The sequence below is a fragment of the Maniola jurtina genome, chromosome 2 (genome assembly GCF_905333055.1).
Source record: "Maniola jurtina chromosome 2, ilManJurt1.1, whole genome shotgun sequence".
Lineage (NCBI taxonomy): Eukaryota > Metazoa > Arthropoda > Insecta > Lepidoptera > Nymphalidae > Maniola > Maniola jurtina.
Window position 1 is genome coordinate 14,121,693 of NC_060030.1, and position 21,724 is coordinate 14,143,416.

The 21,724-nt window shown below is 36.2% G+C and overlaps 2 protein-coding genes across 4 annotated transcripts in view; both read left to right on the forward strand.

The window, feature by feature from the left end:
* LOC123871588 (mitochondrial folate transporter/carrier) overlaps positions 1 to 21,724 on the forward strand; it is a 29,052-nt gene that overhangs the window by 7,202 nt on the left and 126 nt on the right. The window contains exons 4-6 of one of the 3 annotated variants that reach the window (XR_006797293.1): positions 2,244 to 2,357; positions 2,878 to 5,539; positions 5,758 to 8,631. Coding sequence is in view for 2 of the 3 variants with exons in the window: in XM_045915465.1 (XP_045771421.1) it covers positions 2,244 to 2,357; positions 2,878 to 3,023; positions 9,519 to 9,666 (408 nt within the window). In the remaining variant the exon portion in view is untranslated. Of the gene's footprint in view, positions 1 to 2,243; positions 2,358 to 2,877; positions 8,632 to 9,518; positions 9,689 to 21,724 lie in introns of those variants that run through there. The other 2 variants (XM_045915465.1, XM_045915475.1) reach the window with 2 other exon arrangements.
* The window catches only part of LOC123871488 (ras-related protein Rab-32), a 38,157-nt gene continuing 35,412 nt past the window's right edge, over positions 18,980 to 21,724 (forward strand). The window contains exon 1 of the mRNA XM_045915347.1: positions 18,980 to 19,131. Coding sequence (XP_045771303.1) covers positions 18,991 to 19,131 — 141 coding nt within the window. The 5' untranslated portion in view covers positions 18,980 to 18,990. The remainder of the gene's footprint in view (positions 19,132 to 21,724) is intronic.

Genomic DNA, 21,724 nt, shown 5'->3' on the forward strand with positions numbered 1-21,724 from the left:
CTTGTCGGGGGTGTTATAAATTTTTAATTTAATGTATGAAACTGTGAATGCAAGTAAGTCTGTCCTTTGTATGAAGCAGAAAACTACCTATATTTGAGACAACTTAGAAATTTTGTCGCCGATGTTATAAGTAATAAGTATCCTTTATTAAGCCAAAACAATAATAAAAACAAATTGAGCAACATAGTCTCTGCGAAACCAAGGAGCCGACCAAAGTTTATGCTCCTTGGTCCCTGCGACCCAGGTACCCACTTCTAAAATCTAGCTTCATATGGCTTCTTCATATGGTTGGCTGAACGATACGCCGCGCCGCGCTGCATCAGGTTTGTCGGCAGTCAGTCGATTGTAGAATGCAGTGATGGTTTTCAGGCATGATACCTAGCGATATCACAGGCTGGTTAAAATATCGACCAATCTGAAAGAAAAAAATATCGGTCAATCGCAACAATTATTGTCATCATCAAAATGTTATAATCACAACTTGTGTGCTAGCCACCCTAGCCTAGGTTAGTAGTTACGATAAATAACGTACGGAACAATACTTTGATCGGAAAGATGGTAAGATCAAAGTTTATTTATGATATAATTAATAATCATATTGATAATATTCAATTGACAAGCGTTGTATTGTATAAATTCTATTACGTTAAATTCCGATTGGAGCCAGCAACGTTTCAAAAGTGGGTTATCTACGTAAAATAGTGTTGCACTAATTAACTATGACTAACTATCCATTATGTTTATTACATAACTGCTTACTATTTTATTTGATGTACCTCACATCGCGTTTACACCAAGGTCTAAACTAAAACGTTTCAACATTTAGTATGCATTGTTGCTATAAGTTTTTTTTATATAAAAAGAATATTAGCCATGCTAATCATGACTAATACTCCCCTTTCCCCTCCAATTAAGCGTAAAGCTTGTGCCATGAGTGGGTACGACAATAGTGCAACGGGTGGGGTTTGAACCGCCGACCTTTCGGAATTCAGTCCGCTCCTCAACCGTTGAGCTATCGAGGCTCAAGTTGTAAGCAGTACTAGGCGCGTTCACCTTAGGCTGTATCAAAATCTATTGATTGGTGTGATTGCAGATGGAGTCAAGCGCAAGCTCATATACCTAGTTAAAAAAGTTGTGACAGTAGTTGAATATATAACTTGTAAAAAAAATTATGTGACTCTGATATCTGTTAACGCAAGAGAGAGACAAAGTATGTCTGAAAGAAACACAAGTTTTTGTCTAAAACTAGTATCACAACTAGTTAGGATAAACATGGACTTATTGAACAATAAAATACTAAATATAGTTATATGAAAGGTATCAAGTATTCTGTGGTTAAATTGAGAAACAATTGATAAAATCAACAAAGTTCAGAACTCATAAATAGGAACCTAGTTCATAATAAGTACTGTACAATCGATTCGCATGATTCTTATTAATAAATAGAAATCGATTGGTGGTCGGTTCTATTAATATTTAATCATAAATAATTCAGTAATTTGTAGAGAAAAGTTTTAAGCGCGATATGCTATGAATTCGTTGAAAAAATTTTGAAATGACATCAGTATTATTGGAAACAATTTTCTTTTACTTTTTTAATTAAAGTAGTTTTAGTTAAAAAAAAAAAATGTTTCAAAGCATATATGAAGACCTTGCAAATTGGTCCTTGGTACCAAAAGGTTACATAAAATCTCAAAAATATGGGAGTAGTAATAATATTTTCGTATAATCTTTTATCGTAATTGTAATAATATATAACAATTTATGTAATGTTTTCAATAAATTACTTAATATCTGTTGAAGTTGGCAAAAAACTTATCTCGTTAAGTTATTATCATGTTATTATGCATATTTATTGGCGAAAACAGCATTGACCTCTTCTACTGGATTGTTATCGCTTATGTATTTGTTTAATAATAAAATTAATAAGTAATTTAAGCCTCAATAGCTTAACGGTTATAGGAGTGGTCTGAATTCCGAAAGGTCGGCGGTTCAAACCCCAGCCGTTGCACTATTGTCGTACCCACTCCTAGCACAAGCTTTACGATTATTTGGAGGGGAAAGGGGAATGTTAGTCATGATTAAAATGGCTAATATTCTTTTTTTTTTTAAATAAAAAAATATTGTCTGCTGAAATCCATAAATGAGCATTATTTATTTTCGAATACTCATACAGAATACTGAAACAACTTATAACACACAAGGTTCTGCTGTTACAAGTTTGCACATTGTGTCACTTACAGGGCTTCATCCCGGGCATGTTCGGCGTGTCGCACGGCGCGCTGCAGTTCATGACTTACGAGGAGATGAAGAATCGCTACAACCAGTATCGGAATCTGCCCATCGATATTAAACTGGTGAGTTTCATTTCGTATATTGTCATCCATTGCAAAGTGGTGAATCTAAATATGTAAAAGGAAAAGTTGACTAACTCACTGACTGACTGACTAACTGATCTATCAACGCTATGCTCAAACTACTGGATGGGTTGGGCTGAAATGTGGCATGCAGATAGCTATCATTGACGTAGATATCCGCTAAGAAAATGGGTCTGTCTGTCTGCTAGCTTGCTTTTCACGGCCCATCCGTTTTACTGATTCTGACGTTTGGTGTAGCGTTAGCTCGCATCCCGGGGAAGGACATATACTACTTTTTATTCCTGAAAATCAAAATGTTCCCACGGGATTTTCTGAAACCTAAATCCACGAGGATGAAGTTGCCTATTGCAGGCATCTTCTAATTTCTTAATATGCGGCTGCCTTAAGCCGCCATATTGGTTCTTAAAGAGTATTTTAGTGTAGTCTATCCGTGGATCTAAATAATATAAATAATAATGGGATAATAAATAATAATGGGATATTATCCCATTGTTTGCAGACGTCGGTCGAGTACCTAACGTTCGCGGCAGTGTCCAAGCTGATCGCAGCGGGGGCCACGTACCCCTACCAGGTGGTGCGCGCGCGCCTGCAGGACCAGCACCGCAGCTACGACGGTGCGTGGCACTGCGTGCGCGAGACGTGGAGGTATGAGCGCCTCAGAGGCTTCTACAAGGGCCTGACGCCGTACCTCCTCCATGTAACGCCTAACATATGCCTCGTCATGCTCATATGGGAGAAATTCACCAATAACGATTGATTCAATCCAAACTTATCTGATGGGAAACGTACACGACTATTTAAATTTTTTCTCGCTATTTATTTAGGCGATGCGACATTTTTTTTTTTGAGTGTTCACTAGCCTGGTCTCACACGCATTTTTAATTGACTTTTCAAAATTAACAAATTCCTGAAACATTTTAAGGTGGCTTCATTGATGTCTGAGTTCAATATAAGTGAAGTTTTTTTATTGAATATTAACCAAAAGAACTCAATCACATTTTGTAGAGTTTATCAAACATCCTTAAAAATAAATGATTTCCCACAAACTCTAAGATCTGTATGAAAAAGGCTGTCTGCAAAATATGTCCACAGCGAGTAATCAAAGTGAGCTCATTTGGGATAGAAAATATTAGCTTATATATAAGAGAGAAAGAGATGGTACTAAGGACATTTCGAATCATATCTTTGATTAGAACTATGATGTTATAGACTGTCACAGTCTGATGATTAATAATAATTGTTTTTAGTATGATTTAAATTTTTCGTGTGAGAATGGGCTAGCAACAAACCAATTATATAATACTTGTCCCTTTTATTGTATGTATGTGTTTGTGTTTTATTTGGATTTTGACTGCTGTCACTCACAGGTTATATGTCTCGATTGTTCTATCATTGCCTATATATTTGTTTATTACTGGGTAGCTCCACCAACATTTTATTACACAACAAGTATTTTTGATAAGTTTTATTTTTACTCAAATTGACGTAATTATTTTGAATTGACGTAATATTTTTTTAAACGTAAGAATTGCATTTTCAAGTATGTGTAACTGCCATATAATTAAATATATTTATCGTTAAATAGTGATTAAATAAAAGAATAATTAGAGTTAAGAATTTATTTATTTAATTAAATTATCTATTTTTATGTATACGACAGTATATACAATACGAAATATAATATCGACAATCGTATGTGCTCGAAATGTATTTAAAAAAGATCTGAAAACAATAATTATATTATTATTATGTTTATAATTATACTTGTAAATGCCTATAATTTGGTTAATTTGTCTTAAATTGACGAATGAAAATACACATTTAGGCCACTTGCACAAAACTGCTTAGTGTATTTTAGTTAAATTGTGTAATGCTGTCAATTTCGACAAGTTTATTCCAGGGTTGACAAGAAAAAGGCAGATATAGAACATTTATCTCAGGGCCAATTTTTCAATCCCATTTTTATTTATTCAAATGAGGAATTTCAACTCATTTAGATTATCTAACGATTGAAAAATCAGTCCTTTTTTTTTTGTTTAAATCTGGCTTGACTCTGATTAGCGAATCAGTCCTTATTAGAGATAAATTTTATAAGTCTGTCACTTTTTAACAAGTTTATTCCTATTTTGACAAGAAAAGGGCAGACTACAGAAAATGTGACGTAAACACATTAAACGGGTTCGTGCAAGTGGACTGTTGATTTAGAGTAATGTTGGTGGAGTTAAATTCATTTAATACCTATCTGTTTCAATTTTGACAGCTGTCACCTTGACATTTCGGACAGGGTTTTTTATGGTGTCGCTTTTGTCGACGGTAAGGTAAGAGTTAGCGTAAGTGGGATCTAGTTATTGTTTATTCTACTAACGTGCATTTTATTGTGAAATCCCTTTTTTATCGTATTTTAAATTATACTATTGATACTAATCCTCTTACGTAGTGGGGGGCTAGCAAGGAAGTTGTGATTAACACGTGATAGTCGCAATTGTTTTGATATATTTGGTATTCTCGCAATAACTCGTGCCAATAAAGAAACCAACCAAAACGAAGCGTCGCTAGTAATTACGTCTCACTCATACACTATACAAAAGTATACTGTGTAAGTGAGGTGGAATGATTTTCGCTGTTCTTTTCGATTAGTTTATTGGTACGCGGTAAGCAATATGCATTCATTCTAAGTTAGAGTTCTCCCACTATTGGTTAGAATTTTTAGCCAATATTGAGAGAATGTTTGTCAATCAAAGGTGATTGCGATCATCACATTGAAGCTATCATACTTTGGTGCTAGGCCCAGTGTTTATATTCGAGATTGACAATGATTTTGGAAATATTTATGTGTACAGTTGTGACAGGTTTTGATAAGTTATCGATTATTTAAATTAATAATAATTGTAAGTGTAACTAGGAAAACCTATGTGTAATCGACGACTTTTTTTAAAACGAAAAATTATGAAATTTTTCGCTGCTATCAAAGTATTTGTGATGTCGTGTTTGAAAAGGATAGTTAGGACTATGGTAAAGTTGATCTAGGGATTACATTTTTTTTTCAATAAGTATCGAAGTAGCACGGTTTTGTCTATGTACTATGAGTGTATATCATATCATTGGCTTTTTTATCCAAGAACCTTATTTTTGTATTGTTATCTAAATGTATAAAACGAAAAGTTGACTGATTGATTGATTGACTGATTGATCTATCAACGCACAGCTCAAACTACTGGACGGATCAGGCTGAAATTTGGCATGCTCATATTTATTATGACGTAGAACATCCGCTAAGAAAGAATTTTTGACAATTTGTCCCCTAAGAGGGTAAAAAAGGGGTTTAAAATTTGTCTAGGCACGCGGGGGAAGTTGCGGGCGTAAGCTTGTTAACAAATAGTTTCAACGATATAAAAAAAATTGATAAAAAAGTCAGTGTGTAAAAGCCTGTCTCACGACATATGTTTTGTGTTCTATCGCTCATAATATTACTAATTATCGCCATATATGTAATCTCTTTTAAATAGTAGTTGTACAATTTCCCATCAGATCGTGATTATAATTATATTTTTAATGACATGGCAACACTGACGGTGGTGTTGCCGCGATTTAGTTAATTATAAATTGTTTGTGATAATAGTACTTAGAATGTCCTAATAAAAAATATTTCCCATATCTCCATGTAAAAGACAATTTTGTTTTACTTCTTTCATAATATAACGTTACATGTGTGGTGAGACGACGTTAGGTTCTTTATATGTAATGATGCCGCTACATGCTTGCGGCATACAACATACAGCAAGCATCGGCAAACACCACAGAGTATTTTTATACTTAGTGTTTGGCTATGGTTTGGCTTGCAGCCTAATTAGATCGAACGACAAGCGCTCCTAAACATTGGCAAGCATACGTTAACACCCATCTACACGCTTGCCAGTGCTTGTTGTTTGTTGTTTGCCTCAAGCATTAAGTGGCACCATAAGATAGTGTTTGTTTGTTTCAACTTGTTTATGGTAATTTATTAGAAGTATCTAGACAGCCACAAGCGGTCGTTCGATAGTCAAAAAATATACAGCCACAAGTATTTTATTAGTTAAAAATTTTTCCCTAATGCAATCTTAAGGTTCCCTAACGCAAACAATGGTCTCAAGAGTCAGTTTCGTTAGCTGAAGTACCTCCTAACGAATCTAAACACACCGACTCCACGCAATCTTGGCTTTCCTACCCCTCGTATCTTTGGAAACAGGTTTTTTTATTGGCTTATATGATTTAATTTTCAAGGAATTACTTCACATGTGTAGTTATATCAAACGACCGTTTGTATCGGTCTAGACACTACCTAATTTATTTGATAAAATCATTAAGAAAACGTAACCATTAAATACCTTTTAAAAATATATCTACTTTCATAATATCTTTCCCGTAGCAAGTTTGAAGCTTTCTGTCGAGGCTTTTAGTAGTCATAGTGCCCCGCATATAATTATTAAAACCACGAATTTTATCCGTCATACTGTTTTCGATTTGACTTGATGTAAAAATGTCAATCCTCATTTATGAGGTACACGAAATGTTTTTGGTTCCTTATTGTGCATTTACACATTCGCAAAATGCAAGCTTCCACACAATATTCGTCCCCGGTTTTGTCTTGAAACCGAGATTTTGCGCGACATATCGATGACACTAACAACGAGTAACGAGACGTACCACAATGGCGAATATGTAAATGCAGGCTAAAAAGCTTGGCACTTGCTAACTTCACTCACAGAGGTAATAATGTTGCCAACATACCGACATTGTGAGTAAAGTTAGGTGGAAAACTGGGTATATTTATTCCACAAATAGAGTTATACACTTTACAGTCAAATGAAAACAGTATAATGGACTGGTGTAAGGCTTGGGACAAATCTAGTGGAATTCCGCGAGCAGAAAATCGAGCGCGGAATTTTTCTTCGGCATCTAATCCGCGCAGATAAGTTCCTTAAGTTCGAGTCACACTGAGGTTGAAATCTGTAGAGCACACTTTGAGTTTGCTCAGACTTAAGACGCTGTTAAAACGAGACAGCACTATATCGCTGGCATAAGTCTGTCTCGTTTTAACTGAAATTTAAACCTGAGCAAAGTCAGAGTACACTGTATAGATATCAGCCTGACAGTGGAAGCGACAATCTAAAATTTTACATAGGACATTGCCCACTGGGGCCATAAATCAAGAAAAAAAGAAGAATATTGACCTCAATTTTCACAATTGACTTGCATTCTGACTAACGAGCGTGTCTTTTTTCCTCGTCAAAAAGTGCATTGTGTTATGGTCAGTTTATTGTGTAAAATTTTAGATTGTCGCTTGGATTCATCTCAACTGAATGTGAATCGAGCCTAATATTGCAATATGTCACATCGTAGCGGAATTCCGTACGCAGATTTCCATTATATCTGTCCATAGCCTTATATTTTTAAAAACTTTATTACCTAAAGTCACACTTAGTTCAAATTAGAATTTTTTGTCATTTTAACCAATCTTCATGTAGTTTAATAGAAAAAAAAATACAAAACGAACTACATATTAATAAATTAATATTTTAGTGAATTATTATTATTCTTCTTATTATTATATAAGTAATTATTATTCTTATTACACAATAAAATGTGATACATGAGCGCTGTTGATACATGTCAGTGAAAATATTTTTTTTCTTTTTACACTTTAAAAGGTCAGGACTTGAAGTGAAGCCTTTTTTTGGCTTAGATAAAAAATATTGTTCTTTTCTTCATATTTATTATAAGGGTTATTACACCTACCATTAAAATCAGTCGCATAGCATTTGGAACTCTCTTAATCGTTAGGTATTCAGCGGTAGTTGTTTATTATTGCGATTTTTAAAACGATTTTCGTATTAAGTATTAGTTTTTTTGACAAAATTTTAGAGGTACTGAGTTCCAGTGGTTGTCGTGGTGTTTTTAAAACTCCAATAATTTTATTTAAATAAGTTTATTTTGTATAATATTTTAAAAAAATACTTAGAAATCGGGTTGCAAATTTTTTACTGACATGTAAAGGAAAAATATGTGACAACCAAAAAAAAGTGATGTTTGAACTCTAAAGGCGTATTGTTAGATTCCTTTCCTTAATATTTCTTAGTGTAACTTGTTTGGTGGCTGGCCACATTATATTCACTGAGACATATATATTTTTATACATATATATATTCATTAGGACTTGTTTCAATTCGCCTTTTTCAATTTGTGTGATCAATAAATGATTATTATTGCAAATTGATTTACGGTATTTTGTTTTTATTTTCAAGATCTTCTGCCCTTAACGAAATATTTTGAGAATCCTTATTTTTTAAATAAATCAGTTTGACAGACCTTATTTTTGATCTTTAATAATTCAATTTTACCAACATAGTGAAGAAGTAGGAGATGCGTCGATTGTGCTAAATGTGCTTAAAAGATTAAGGAAAGATAAGAGGATTTGCCCTGTTATACATTTAATAACAAGTATACCCCCTGTTTAATAATATAAGGTTTCTGCTTACTTAGCCCTAAAATGTCCTGTTTTCAGAATATTTTCATATGGCCGATGCAATGGGCGCAGCTAGCGCCATGTTTATTTCTATTTTGGCACAACCATAGTACATACATTTCATGTCCTCTTGTTTTTCTTATGTAAACTAAATTGACAGGTCCAAAAGTAATGTTTTCCTTTTCACCACGTATCGCAACGAAAAGGATAGCATTACTTTTATACCTAGATTCGATTTGTCGCTCAGCGTGGGTATCAGATTTTACACCTCACCAATGCAACGCTGACAAAATTCAAGCGTTAAACGCAATAAGGTTAGAGCAAAATAAATCTAAAGACCTTGATTCAAAGTCAAAACGTCAGTACCTCCTATTTTAATTCTGCACAGTTTCCGGTTGGAGCGCTGGTTGTAGATGTATGGATGAACTTGAGCTTTAAAACAAGATGCTTAAAGTCCAATTTACTTTGACACTTGAGTGTTTCAAGGCTCGAATTCTTTTAACGTTGATGAGATGTAAAATCTTATACTAAGTCTATCACGACCAATATCGTTAGGTTTGTATGAGAGGTAAGTATGTTTTTGAAGTTTTTGGGAGTTATTTTTTTTATTAATGTTAATTTTTGCATGGATTTTACAGGCACGAAGGCTGGAGGGGTTTCTACAAAGGACTCAAGCCGAACTTGGTCCGTGTGCTTCCTGCAACTATGATAACGTTCCTAACTTACGAAAATGTTTCGCATTTTATGCTTCATCGTAAGCAGGATAATATTAAACTGCCTACTTAGAGGAATATAAAGTAGGTATTTAGTACGACTAAGTCTGAGATCTATAGAGCGCACTTTGACTTTGCTCAGACTTAAGACACTGTTAAAACGAGACAGCGCTATACCGCTGGCATAAATCTGTCTCGTTTTAACTGAAACTTAAGTCTAAGCAAAGTCAAAGTGCGCTCTATAAATTTCAACCTTAGATCGAAATAATTTTTGAGGACTTAAGAAACGTATCACTAGTAATAGCTCCAGTACACATTGGCCAATACGTCCGGCGAGTCTCGGAAAATATGCTACTTGCTACCAAGTCTCATTTTTTTTGTTATGTATTTCGTCTGCGTCACAACTTTTTACCTTTTTTTAAAAAAAAACTTAGCCTTGCGCTTTTTAATAGTCTACAAGACTGCAAAATACTGGGTTTGAGTGAATGGTTTGTAGGATATAAAAATATAGTAATATAGATTTTTTAAGTTTACTTACCAGTTACCCGTTATAAGTTTTATACGTTAAAGTATAACGTATCACCCACATTAGCCCTTAACTTTACCATATCCGCGGAAAGTTATAATTACTCACACTACTACATGCCTACATACATATATAGGTCAAGAATTTCTATACTTCTTGTATCTATTCTACTCCCTTTACAACCTCTCGCACTGCCAAGGGTTACTGGTAGAGATTTATTATAGAGATAAGTGCTTCCCTGTCCTTTTTTTCCTTTTTCTCTTTATTGTTACAACTTTCTAATAAAAATAAATAAATGAAGGTAATATAGCGCTCTCTCTGTTTGGCTCTATCGTATGGGTACGTAAGAAAGAGAGCGCGATACTAACTGGTAGCTCCAAAACAAAAATTAAAGGGGGCCTTATGCCACCATACTTGAAAACGTGCGGTCAAAATTATTTTGGTTTTAATGGACTGTATTTAGCGGTTAATTGCCCCATAAAAATGTAGCACTGACGAAGGAGAAAAAATGGGTGTGTCCAGGGAGTAGTTAGGTAAATTTGGACTTACGTGGCTGGAATGGTTCAAAGTCTGTTCCGAACTGCAGCTTTCTCGTCACCACACTTTTACCATCACTGATCCCTGGCCAGGGTTTTATAAATCGCTGTTGCACTATGTGTCGTGTTGGGTGTAGACACAGTTTTCGATGAGCGGTATGTATAACTTCACAATGGCGGCGCGCACGTGGTATTGCGGTGGTTTATTATGCACGAAAAGTAGTGTCTCACGCCAGCGATGGATTATGTTGCACTGAGGTGTCGGTTTTTGTTCGTACATTAGCGTTGCGTTGAGTCCATGAGTGGGAAAGGAAAGGATATATAGGATAGAGTGAGTGCGAGGATCTATGATCTATGAAGACCCGTTATGATACATTAATTAGTACAGTAATTTGAAGTATGTGGCGCCATCTATTGAGATTTACCACGCCCCTCAGCATGAAGGCTCTGCTTCATCAAATTATTAAGTAAAAAGGATATAAAGTAGCGTTAAACTTATAAATTAAAACCCGTATTGCAAGGGTGCGTAATATTGCAGATAACTTAAGACTAAGTAAAACTACAACTTAAATATACATTAAAACTACTGAGTTGGCAACGGACAAAGCTTAACTATAGGCCTGTCGTAAGTTCCAGACTTAGTTCGAACTTGTGCGACACGAACCACTCCGTCTGGGCCAGGCATCACTTTGGTAATAATTCCAATTGGCCATTGGAGGGGTGGTGCGTTTTCAACAATAAAGAAAACTACAACTCTTTCCTTAACTGGATGCGAAGTGACTTTGAACTTTATGTGAACTCGCAATGAGTACAAGTGTTTAAATTTTAAATGTTTCCAGAAGGACTGAATTATAGCATACAATAATAGAAACCTATTTAATAATAGCGAATATAATCTCGCATTTAGGCAGTCTTTTAACAGAACTAGTACGAGTGTAGCGGTTTTTTGATAAATAATTCGAACTAAAATTCTTTTACTCAAATCAATAGATAAATTACGATCAAATTCTTGAGAGGTGTTAGTTAAACCTTTAATCAAAGCAGTTGAAAACTTTTGAAAAGGAAATTCATCGTCAGGTAAATATGAATTATCGTGAGGTGAGCGCCTGGTTAGAAGCCATTCTTCTGAAGGTACAGAAATCAATGAAGGACTCTCTAACCGAAGTGCGTATCTTGAGGACTGTGTGGGCATAAGACCACCAGATACACAGTCAGCAGGATTTTGAACCTCTGCGATATGATAAAAATTCACCTTAAGTGGCGACAAATTCGTATGAATTTCTAAAATGCGGTTAGTAGCATAAGTATTTTTGTGCGGTGACAAGAGTGCCCAGCAGAGGGCGACTTCTGAATCTGAGAATGCGAGGACTTGCTTTATTTTTACGTGAGAGGATATTATATTGTAGACCGAACTTACTAGACGAGTAATCAAAACAATTTCATTTTGGTCAACAATGTGTTGCGGTGGAAAATCATCCCATCCCATATTCAGAAGCCATAACTCTTTTATAAGTAATTTAGCGAATAAAATGACTGGACCTACAAATCCCAAACCATCATACAGACGTGCGGTAGCTGAGAGTATAGCTCTCTTCATACAAGATGTAGGCGGTTGCGAAACTTTGAAAACAAAATTATCAAATGCGGAAAACCAATGTATATCTAGAAGCTTGAAAGTATGCTCATCTGCAAAAGATATACCTTCAGACCGCGGTATACATTGTATCAGTTCAGAGGGGTTGCTAGTCCGATTGACTAGATCAAATCCTCCAGACTTGAACATCTGGGTTGGCTCGTTTGCTATCGCAACTGCTTCCTCAGTGGAAGAAGCAGCGGAAGCAAGGTCACCCATACAGATGTCCCTTTCGAAAATTGCAGCGGCAAGAGGCCATCTCTCTCTCTCCTTCTTAGCAACTTCGCTCAGAGTGCAAAGAGCCAAAAAGGGAGAGGAGCGCAATTCGAAAGTGACGCGGTTAAATTTATGTTTATAAGGCGGGTTATCACGATCAAATATATATAAGATTATTTGATGTTTGCGGTGCGGGAAATTTATTTCGAAATATATGTACATTTGCCTCACGTTTTCAAAGAAAGCGATTTTACAAAACCTAACATTGAACAAAGTATTAAGGATCTCAGCGTGCAGGTTACAATATGAACGAAGAGTTCTGAAGAGAGTGGTCGACATAACATCATTAGATATGATAGAGTTATGTGACAATTTAAACCCAGACGCGGTACCTTTCTCAGGGAGAACCTCTGAAATAGAATCCTTTTCCGAACCCTTCTGAATAGCTTCACTGTCTCTTACGCGTAAGTCAGATTTGGAAATTTTAATATCAAGCATCAAATCATTCTCTTCACCTGCGATACAAGTATTGATTGTCTTTGCAGTGGTGTCCTTAGAAAGAATGTTAACAGCGAAACTATCGTCAGAGTTAAGATTAATTGTTGCGGTGTTAATATTTTTACAATCTGGCGGAGCAATGTTCAAGAATCCTATTTCAGGTTCTGTCAATATCGGAAGGTTTTCTAAATTATTATTTTTACGAAGCGGTTCGCGAGCAAATGCACAAAAAGCAGCGGTATGCGGGAGCTGAGTGACGACTGGTGCGTCACCCAGAATTATATAACCTAGCGTGGTTTCAACGGCGGAAGGCAAATTATCACCACCTGTCAGTTTATTGAAAAGTAAGATTTCACAATAGCGATTTACTCCCAATAACACATCAATAGTTCCTGGCTCCGAGAATTCATCGTCTGCGAGAGGTATATTTCGTATTAAAGACTTCATAGCTGCTACGTCTACACGCGCATCGGGCAGCTGTGACGTAATCTGCTCGACCACAAGCGGGCGTATGGAATATTCTTTAGTATCATCAAAACGAGATTTGAATTTAAAGTCGGAAATCCCAAGTATCTTTTGAGAAGTGCCACCGATTCCCTGAACTTCAGAGAAGCGGCTTTGAGTGTGAACAGGTAATGATAATCTCTTGCAGCAAGTCATAGAAATATAATCACTTTGTGAGCCGGGGTCAATGAGACAACGCACAAAGTGAGAGCGATTGTACTTATCTAGTACTTTAATTTTAGCGGTGCCCAATAAGGCGGTTGTAGCGGGGCGGTCGTGATGTTCACGAGATATAGTACATAAAGAAGCGGCAATGTTAGCGGATGAATCACTGGACGATTCTGATACATTAATTTTTGCGGGAGAACTAGCGGACGTATAAGCGGACGTACTAGCGGACGTATGCGCAAACGTATGAGCGGGTAAATTACAAGACGTATGAGCGGGTTGATTAGCGGACGTATAAGCAGACGTCCGAGCGGATGTCAAAGCGGACGTCGGAGCGGACGTCGGAGCTGACGCATGAGCGGGTTGAATTACATTATTTTCAGAGTGATTGCTCGGCACAGTGCGAGACATATCATCCGAATTAGCGGTTTGCGACAGTGAGCAATTATAAAGGTGCGGACAGATATGTGACGTTGGCGCATTGACAACGACACTACAGTTTGATTTACTAGATTTAGCGAAACACAAACTTGAATGGTGACGTTTAAGCGGAAAGCAATTTGAGCAGTTTTTAGTGCTGCTACAAGCGGAATATTTATGCGAGGTGCTTAAGCAGTTTGTACAGTATGAACTATTTTTAACAATTTCGTACCTTTGCCTAGGAGTTAATTTCATAAACTCAGCGCACTTGTATAAGTGGTCATGCTTTTCATTTTTACAGACGACACACTTATGATTTTCATGTGAGCTACGAGCGCTTTCCGTATTGACAAAAGACTTAGTAGACTTAGTAGACTTAGTAGACCTCGTGACAGGTGTAGGTATGTGTCTAGAGCGAGCTTTATTTTGCAACTGTGCATTAACATTCCCTCTAGACAGCACCTTGCTCTGTTCCTTCACGAAATCTATAAGACTTTTATATGTTGGAATTTGTTTTTTACGATTAATAAGCTCAAACATTTTAACGGTATCTTCATCTAATTTAAGCGTAGCCAAATGAAGGAATATAAAATCAGTTAAATCAATTTTTAACTGTTTAAGTGCTTCTACCGATGAATCAAAAGTGTTTATGAAATTATCTAGTGCGGTATCATTATTATTAGCAAGTGGCTTAAATTGCAACACTTGATTTAAATATGCGGAAGCGAGCGAGCGGGGGTCGTCGTACTTCTGTGTTAAGGCATCCCAGATGATATTATAATTTTCAGCTGTTGCTGGCAACCCTGAACAAACTGCGGCAGCCCTATCAGTTAGTTTTCCGACTAGGTAAAATACCCTTTCACTATTATTTAAATTCGGGTTATCATGAATCATACTTTTAAACTGCTGATAAAACAAAGGCCATTTTGTTAAATCACCATTAAAAGAAATAAGATCAATAGGCGGAAGATGCGATTTTAATTTAGGGAACTTTGACAAAGACGCCATGTTAGATTCAGATTCTTTATTGCTGTTAGTCGCTAAGACTTGTTTGACATAACAAAATAATTCCTCGAATGACATCCATGATTGATAATTAATAGGATTTTTAGGATTCAATTTCAACTGTATAGCGTTATATGAATCTAGTGTTTGCTCGAATTCCTTTCGTAAAGTGTCTAGGTTACCTGACTGGCATAAAAGATTAGGTAGTTTACTAGAATCAATTTCTACTTGCAAGGCGGCATCGTAGATTCGTTGCATTCGGGCAAACATCGCATCGCGTTTCGATTCCAATATTAACATTTGACATTCGTCATGTGTACGCGGTAAATCTGAATCACCCTTTGTAGTCATTTTTAAAATTCAAAGTACCTAAATAAATCGAACACAACTTAATATGGTATTTAACTATGTTGGTTAAATATGTCAATTAAAAAATATCGATATTATGTAACCAATATAGTTTAGCGGTAAGTATGTACTATAAAATGCGTTGGTTATACTGTGAAAACACACAACTCCTATACCTATTTAGGCGAGCGGTTAAATTATTGCGTTGCAAACGTAAAAATATTATTTACGGAACGCGTATTTGAGTGCAACAATAATCACAATGCTGGTTGAATACCTACTCCGCGCGCAATGGCTCGTACCTACATTAGTCTATTCATAACATCGACAGCGGAACTTATGTAGGTACCTTATTCGCGTCTTATAAGTAACGACAACTTAAAATGTTAACTACTACGTACCTAGTAGATCTATACGTTTTATTTCCCAGGTTTGCGGAATTATATTATGGTTAAATCTTATACCGAAATAATAAAGGTGTGCGGGTAAATATGAAATTTTATAAAAAATACTTTATTACTTCTAACCTAGAATATCAAACGATAGAATTACGTAGGTATATCGTAGGCCGTACTTATAATCTAATAATTCTGCAATATTACGACACGATGCAACATTAGGTATCCATAAATCGTGAATGCTACTTGAAATAATTCAAACTTATTGACTCGACGTAGGTAGATGGTACCTACTATAATTTAATTTAACTAAAGAATCGAGTCAATTTTATTATGAAATCGGATGGTTAAGCCCATAAATCCGATTAAAAGATTATGAAATCCGGTTCGAGAATGGACCATAAAATATGGTAGCTCCAAAACAAAAATTAAAGGGGGCCTTATGCCACCATACTTGAAAACGTGCGGTCAAAATTATTTTGGTTTTAATGGACTGTATTTAGCGGTTAATTGCCCCATAAAAATGTAGCACTGACGAAGGAGAAAAAATGGGTGTGTCCAGGGAGTAGTTAGGTAAATTTGGACTTACGTGGCTGGAATGGTTCAAAGTCTGTTCCGAACTGCAGCTTTCTCGTCACCACACTTTTACCATCACTGATCCCTGGCCAGGGTTTTATAAATCGCTGTTGCACTATGTGTCGTGTTGGGTGTAGACACAGTTTTCGATGAGCGGTATGTATAACTTCACAATGGCGGCGCGCACGTGGTATTGCGGTGGTTTATTATGCACGAAAAGTAGTGTCTCACGCCGGCGATGGATTATGTTGCACTGAGGTGTCGGTTTTTGTTCGTACATTAGCGTTGCGTTGAGTCCATGAGTGGGAAAGGAAAGGATATATAGGATAGAGTGAGTGCGAGGATCTATGATCTATGAAGACCCGTTATGATACATTAATTAGTACAGTAATTTGAAGTATGTGGCGCCATCTATTGAGATTTACCACTAACTTATCCGCGGAATGAAGTTAGCATAGCGCTCTCTCTCTCTTTTTGTATCGGATTAGATAAAGATAGCGTTTTATTACTGTTTATTATATGATTTATACACGTCAAATGTTTGACAGACGTGTTTAGGCCATGTGTATTGTTTTATAGTAAAAGGGATAGTGAAGTTAAAATACTTGTCACAAATCACAATTATTTTTCACTATAAATGTACCTAGTACAAATTAATCAGTAGGATTTTTAAATAATGGCTGTGTATGTTCCTTTTTGTTACATCTACCCATTGTTTAATGTATTTTTAATAGTTAAGTAGTAGTTATAATTAAATTCTGATGCGGTGATCAATGAGATATTTGTATGCGAGAATCTATTAATGTATGGATATACGGCATTATTCATAGTAAATAACTAAAATTAACTGTGTGTCGTTCTTTTGGACAAAACAACAAAATTAGAGATATAATAATAGCCGTGATGGTAATGTCGGCCTCAGAACTAATGTAATAGGCTAATAGAAATAATTCCTATTGTCTTTGATACAAGTAGGTACGGGTAAAATTAACATATCTCTAGCATCCAAAGCAAATTAGACTATAACACCATGCAAATAGGTCAACTTTTACAATAATGCGCAATGATTGGTCGCGGTGACATTCTCAGCAAAAGCACAGTTCACGATAGTTAGGTTAACTTCTCACAAAACGTCGAGTCTTCGGCGTCGCTGGCAGGCGTCAAAATGTTCCTACCCAATATTTTGGAACCTATAGGTTCCTACATTTGACGCTTGGGTAGCATTGACTTATGATAGTTTAATCTAAGCTAGATAGCCTATGAATCGCCTATTTTTCTTTGATTTCAATTTTCACGTCACCCATAGCCTAATTAATATATCGTCGATTTAACGACTACAAAAATTTTGCGAAAAAATTTATAGTGCTTCTATGTGCTTACCTAAAATCGGCCGTTATCGGATAACAAAGTATAAGATCACAGCCGAATTACGGCGGTCTGTGTTAGCCCTTATTTGTTCTGTTAATGTAAAATGGGTATAAAATTAATGAAAAAACAAGCGTGAATGGGTATGGTAAGTTAGATAAGTACTTATTATTTTGTCTAGTGGTTTAATCTCGTAATTACCTACAATTTGTTCACATTTAATTTTATTTTACAGCGCTGATTTTACCACGCCTTTCATTTCACGCTCAAATAAATACTAGCTAAGAAATGAGATGTGTTTGATTTGATAACCCTAATAATCCAACATTTCTTTAAAAAATGTTATCTAAGCGAATATGAAATTTTATGTCACTCTCCATGTTTTTGATGTTGTCTCCATGTTTGTTCTTAAGGCGCATGAGACGGGCCTGCCCGTGAAATTCAAATTTAATTTGGTTTTTCGCAATTTGTAAATTAATACGACAACGTGGGTTTATGGCATTTTAATTGCGACAATGGCGGTATCATCGTCACAGGTTTATATAAAAATCTTTACTTGAAAAGGTCTAAAGGAAATTAGCTTGGAAAGGTCTAAAGGAATTTTTTTTTTTTTGTTGACGCTGGGGAATGCATTTACGCATCCGCCCCGGAAGCTAGCTCTTAGCTTTTAGCGGGAGCTAAAGAAATTAGCTCTAGTATCGACTAATTTGTGAGAATAGTCGATACTAGAGCCTACGTTGTCGTATTAGTTTACAAATTGCGAAAAACCAAATTAAATTTGAATTTCGCGGGCAGGCCCGTAGCTTCCACCTTAAAGGCATCACTTTAATCACGTCGATCTATTGCTCCGTTGCGACGTAATTTAAGAACAAACCAACAAATCACTTTTGCATTTATGATAGGGGCAGTGACTTTTGTACCATGCATAAGAGGTAGGGCTTAACCTCTTTGAGATTTCATCAAAAAACTCGTCAATGTTTGGAGGCCCTGAGATCTGGGGCTGACCCCCACGCTCACGCTTAGTCAGCCACTGGAGAACGTCTGCCTCCAAAATAGATTAGATGCCTATAGATGTAGGTATCCATTCTCGTAAACAGTTAAACAGGAAATGGTGACGATTAGATTATTACGACATTCGACAGAAGTAAATACAAAGTAGATACATTTACATATACAACACCTTATCAATTCTGTTCGACCTGATATGTGTAGCGTCGCGGGCTCCGCCGCAGTTGTCGCGCGGGAAATTGAGACATGCCGACGTCAGAAAGTTGATTCTTCGTCTGTGAAGGACAAGAGCGTTCAGAAACGGAAGATGTCTAGTAAAATTCCAAATTCAAATAAGGTAAGTTTTGACCTTTTTTTTTCATTTTCTAACTGAGACTCGATCCTACACATTGTGTTCAATGAAAGCTTAGCACGTGCATTGCTTTTCTGATCTACCTAATAATGATAATGCACAAGATAATATAATAACGTTCCCGAAAACTCAAACAGTCCCTGCGGGATCAAAAAACTATCCACGTGGACGAAGTCGCGGGTATCATTTATTATACAATACTGGACGATGCCCGCGACTTCGTCCGTGTGGGCTCAGATTTTTTGTGTTCCGTGGGAACTGTTTTTTCGGGATAAAAAGTTGCCTATGTCAATTTCCGGGACGAAAACTACCTTTATAATAGGCTAAACTGATGGACCTTAGAGAATCCCGTGGGAACTCTTTGATTTTCCGGGATAAAAAGTAGCCTGTGTCCTTCCCCGGGGTGTAAGCTAACTCTGTGCCTTTCATCAAAATCGGTTCAACTGTTGGGCCGTGAAAGTGTGACACTTTCGCATTTATAATATTAGTATGGATATAAACCAGAATCTGGATGCATGCATCGAGATTCCAGTATACTTGTATTTTTTTTAATACCGTGGGAGCAATGACTACGCGACATTCAGCCTAAATCCTAGGAGATCGTAGGAAGAAGTACCTACCTGCCTACTGTAGAAAGATTAGAGGTCTAAAGACGCTTAGTTATTCATGCGCGTCGTTTAGAATTTTTTGGCATTGAAAACGGTCATATGAGTCGAGGTTGCTTGTATGGCTTCATTTAGAAGTTATCGTTATTTGGACTTGATAGGTAGGTATATTTTTATCAGGCTATAGATACGGGATTATCGATAAAGTGAAGATGAATCGAGTAGGTATGTTTAAAGGTAGGAGGTAGCTGCATGGCTTTATGTTTATAATTTTTAGATATAATACAAAACTAGCGGATGCCCGCGGCTTCGCCCGCGTGGATTTCGGTTTTTTAAAATCCCATAGGAACTCTTTGATTTTCCAGGATAAAAAGTAGCCTATGTCCTTCCCCGGGATGTATCCCATGTCTGTACCAAATTTCATTAAAATCAGTTCAGCGGTTGGGCCGTAAAAACGTAGCAGACAGACACACTTTCGCATTTATAATATCATATGGGTCAAAGAAAATGTGACTGATTGACTATTTATTAATTTATATTATTATTTAGTCATGGATTCGAATCGCATAAGTTTTAAATTCAAGTTGGACATTGATCTGTTTAAGTAGGTATCTATAACTCATACTTTACATTCGTCTCTAAATTCTAGATAACCTAATATTTATACAGATCTAAGTCACAACCCGCGTTTGTGTGTATATTTGCTTATAACTTCGAAACATAGAATAGGAGGATTTCAATTATACACGATTTTCGTATAGGTAGGTAATATGTTTATACACATATAGTCAACTAGCTGATACCCGCGACTTCGTTCGCGTGGATGTAGGTTTTTAAAATTCCCGTGGGAACTCTTTCCAGGATAAAAAGTAGCCTATGTGCTAATCCAGGGTATAATCTTTCTCCATTCTTTTCAGCCCAATCCGTCCAGTAGTTTTTGCGTGAAGGAGTAACAAACATACACACACACACACACACAAACTTTCGCCTTTATAATATTAGTGTGATGATAGTCAATATCGTGTCTTGTAATTCAGTAATTGTTAGTAGGTACTGTAGGTAATTGTTAGTAGGTAGGTCTACTTACATTACTATCTTATAGGTCGCTATGTTATATCAAATGGGACATTTGCAACATTGTAAATAAGCGGTGTTTGTCAACTACGGAAAATTACTAGTCCTAGATTTAACCTACCTTTGAAAACTACGTAGAGCACCTAGGTAGTTTATATCACCTACCAAATTTTTATGAAGTTTATGATGCGACTCTGCGACTCACAGAACAGGGCATCAGCTTAACTGCAAGGATGCCTAGTGCCTGCCTAGACTTCTTACTAAGTAGTAAATACCTACCTTAGTAGGTCTACCTATATTGCAATTTAATACTAAGTCCCTTTCGTGTAATAGATAGGTAGGACACATATTTGATTAAACTTTTTCAACGAATAGAATAGAATATATTTTCATTCAAGTAACTTTTACAAGTAGGTGGTACCTACTTTTGTATCGTCAAAATAATTTACCGCTGGTTCGGAATACCGAATTTGTAACTAAAGTCAATTTTTAACCCCTGACCCAAAAAGAGGGGTGTTATAAGTTTGACGTGTGTATCTGTGTATCTGTCTGTGGCATCGTAGCTCCTAAACTAATGAACCGATTTTAATTTAGTGTTTTTTTTTGTTTGAAAGGTGGCTTGATCGAGAGTGTTCTTAGCTATAATCCAAGAAAATCGGTTCAGCCGTTTGAAAGTTATCAGCTCTTTTCTAGTCACTGTAACCTTCACCGGGGGTGTTATAAATTTGTAATTTACATTTGTTAAACAAAGTACCTACCCATATAAATTGCCATTTCCTGTCCTGCCAGTGCTTTCCGAAAATGAATAGTGTTCAGATTACAACAATTAATTATTTTATTAAATAGAGTTACTTAGTTAACCATAGGTTTAGATTTTTGACTATCTTTGCTTGAGATTT